General features: G+C 35.1%; 1 protein-coding gene across 16 annotated transcripts in view; it reads left to right on the forward strand.

The window, feature by feature from the left end:
• The window catches only part of il15ra (interleukin 15 receptor subunit alpha), a 12,912-nt gene that overhangs the window by 8,144 nt on the left and 1,395 nt on the right, over positions 1–3,373 (forward strand). For 10 of the 16 annotated variants that reach the window (XM_032504694.1, XM_032504696.1, XM_032504701.1 and 7 more), the window contains 2 exons: positions 1,907–2,000; positions 3,147–3,373. The exon at positions 3,147–3,373 is cut by the window's right edge and continues 1,395 nt beyond it. In XM_032504694.1, coding sequence (XP_032360585.1) covers positions 1,907–2,000; positions 3,147–3,237 — 185 coding nt within the window. In that variant the 3' untranslated portion in view covers positions 3,238–3,373. The remainder of the gene's footprint in view (positions 1–1,906; positions 2,001–3,146) is intronic. The other 6 variants (XM_032504695.1, XM_032504697.1, XM_032504702.1 and 3 more) reach the window with 1 other exon arrangement.

The following is a 3,373-nucleotide window of genomic DNA, read 5'->3' on the forward strand; positions in this document are numbered from 1 at the left end:
TTATTCTCAGAATTCTGACTTTATTCTCAGAATTCTGACATTATTCTCAGAATTCTAACATTATTCTCAGAATTCTGACTTTGTTTTCAGAATTCTGACTTTAATTTCAGAATTCTGACTTTAACGCTCTGGGCCCTGAGGCCATTTTTACAGTTTAATTTCCGTCTGGATTTATTTTATATAAAAGCTTGTAAAACATCAACCCTGTTGTCTACAGTCAAGATATGAATATCATTTTTTTTAGGACAAACTGGGTTATTGGAATATTTGTTGCAGTGAGGTCACTTGCTTTTTAAAAATGGTTGTAGGGCCTTTAAGATAAATAAATAAATAAATGAATCTTCCAGATGTGTATTGATATCACAGACATATAAGTAAAATCTAAGCCATTTTCCATTCTAAAACACTTGTCACATGTCTTGGGAGTCACACTGTGAAGAAATAATCATTATAACTTATACAGTTGACAAAATACATGCATTTTTTCCCAAAAAGTCAAGTTGTTTTGCTCTCATGACATTTACTTATGCCAATAATAACATAATAATGTCATATTTATTGATATTACACCCACAGCAATGTTATACAAGCAAATATGTGTCTAAATAGTGCACCATTTTGCCTTCCATAGAGTATATAGGCATTTTTGTCCCCTCTGGCCTTCCATACAAGAGGGGTGCCTTTATCTCCCATATATGGGCATGTACTTCCTGAAAAACAGACAGGACAGACACAGAGCGGGAGATCAGAGATTAGACGAACGATTCAGCGGCAGAAATGAGCCAAAACGCGATGAATTATGGACATAAAGTGGGTCAATCTTGGATATAACAGTATGGATTTAAAGCCCAAAGAGGCTGAAGTTCCAGGCTGGATAGAAAATCCCCTGTAGAGGCTAGAAAGACAGAGAAAAGACCGCCGTAAAGCCGAAAACGTCAGGATTTAAACAAAACCAAAAGTGAGTAAATCGCTTGTATCGTTCAAAAGTTATTAAACTATGAATCAGAGGTACTTTTTTACTCGTGGGCGAGTGTCTCGGGCTCAGAGGGTTAAACTCAGAATTCTAACGTTATTCTCGGAATTCTGACTTTATTCTCAGAATTAGGACTTTAAACTCAGAATTCTGACTTTATTCTCAGAATTCTGACTTTAAACTCAAAATTCTGACATTATTCTCAGAATTCTGACTTTATTTTCAGAATTCTGACTTTAAACCCAGAATTCTAACATTATTCTCAGAATTCTAAGATTATTCCCAGAATTCTAATATTATTCCCAGAATTCTAACATTATTCCAGAATTCTAACATTATTCCAGAATTTTAACATTATTCCAGAAGTCTAACATTATTCCAGAATTCTAACATTATTTTTAGAATTCTGACTTTAAAGTCAGAACTCAAACAAATTTTCACCGGTGGCCCTAATCATCTTCCGTACTGTGTGCCAATGGGAAGCCCTTTATAATAACTACATTGTTTTTATAAACAATAATAGAAAGCCAGAGAATCACATCCTTACCATTTCAAGTTGAGTTTTTCACGCCACTTTCTCTGTCGACGCCACTACATTTCAGAGAAATATCGTACTTTTTACTCCACTACATTAATCTGACAGCTTTTAGTTACCAGTTAATTACCAAACTACAATTTTTGAACACAAAACACATGTAGTTAAAAAAAAATGTTTTGTTTTAATGAAAAAACATAGTTCAGCTGAAATGATTAGACACAAAATAGGTTTTGATTGTTTCCAGTTTCTAAAATGTAATGATTTTCCTGCATTAAGCACTTTTTCCTGATGATACTTTTACTTAAGTAACATTTTCAATGCAAGACTTTTTTTCCTTAACTAAAGGATTGGATTACTTCTTCCACCACTTGTGTTAAGTATTTCTCTCTTATTAGCAGGAATTGGCAGCACAACAACAGCAGTGATCGGCTGTGCTTCATTGGCCTTCGTCTTAGCTTTGATTGGAATCAGCCTATATTGTTATAAAAGGTAAGCTAGAGAAAAGCATATTACCATGACATTGGAAATTTCATTAATTCATTGAAAAATCAATTTGTTCAGGTGTAAATATGTCACGCTACACTGTCTTTTGCTTGATAGAACAACTGATAGGTAAAGCAAAACCCATGTGAATACTTCAAAACACGCATTTACACTACCGGTGGGAGTAAAGATCAATACAGCATAGTATTGTGATTTGTTTTGTGGCATGTGTAATGGGAAAGTTACATTTTAAGCATTATTTCATATATCCTGTAATATTATTCATAATATTCATTACTAAGCTTTTGTTCTCTATGACTTTATTCAGTTCATTTTTGTATGTGTCCTCCCTGAAGCAGAGTCGACAGCTGTCTGTTGCTAAATCACCCGCTCAGGGCCCTGTAGTCTGAGAGCTGGGACATTTTCTTACTGTACGTGACCAAACAACTAAGCTAAATGAGGTGGGGCATGGGGGGACAGATGCAGAAAAGATGTAGAAACGGCTCCAACTTGTCTGAGTGTTGAACAAACTAAAAAACAAAAATGTATCTTTTTTTAGATGAAACAGATGTGGATACATATTCCTCTTGGGGACATCATTTGAAACTGGGAAAATTAAAGTTGGGAAAATGGTTATAAATTCAATAAAATCACAATAATATCGTATCGTGAGGCCTCTGGTGAGTCCCACATCTTAATCTCAATATTCTTAATAACAATAATTACTCGGTGCAATAATTTATCAGTTACATGTACGATAGCTGTTATTTACTCACTGCTGCTAATGTTCACGCTGTACTTTATTTTGGTACTACAATATAAATTGCACAATCAATTGTTTTAGCGACATAATCTTTTTCACCTAATATTACATTTCATTACATTAGATTACATTTTTCATTACATTAGAACATAATCTCGCTTCACCTCTACTTTCTTTTACCATTTCTCGTGCCGTGACTTTTTTTTACTATATACTGTACACTTATTGACTCGCTCTTTTCTTACTCTCGTTTTTTTTTTTTACCTTAAATGAAAAGTGAGTTGAACAATTTCCTTTAGGGGATCAATAATGATTTTTTTTTCCTCCTGATTCGGACTGATTATCATTTCAGTAGTTATGATCTCACCACTGTTTCTTTTTTTTTGTAGGAAGTCAAGAAACAGCAGCCCACCGGAGCCAACAGAAGAACAGCTATACTTGAATGCTGCTCCATGTTCCATCAGAGTTTGTTCTACGTGAGAGAGTGGCCACGCGGCCTAACTAGTCTATGTCGCCGCTGTTTCACTGACAGGATTTCAGGATAGTTCCGGTGCCGCGGTGTTGGCATTCTAAGCTCCGGTCAATTCGGGAAACATCCTCCGAGCTAGAACCGACA

This window comes from Etheostoma spectabile, chromosome 23, assembly GCF_008692095.1.
Source record: "Etheostoma spectabile isolate EspeVRDwgs_2016 chromosome 23, UIUC_Espe_1.0, whole genome shotgun sequence".
NCBI classification, from domain to species: Eukaryota; Metazoa; Chordata; class Actinopteri; order Perciformes; family Percidae; genus Etheostoma; species Etheostoma spectabile.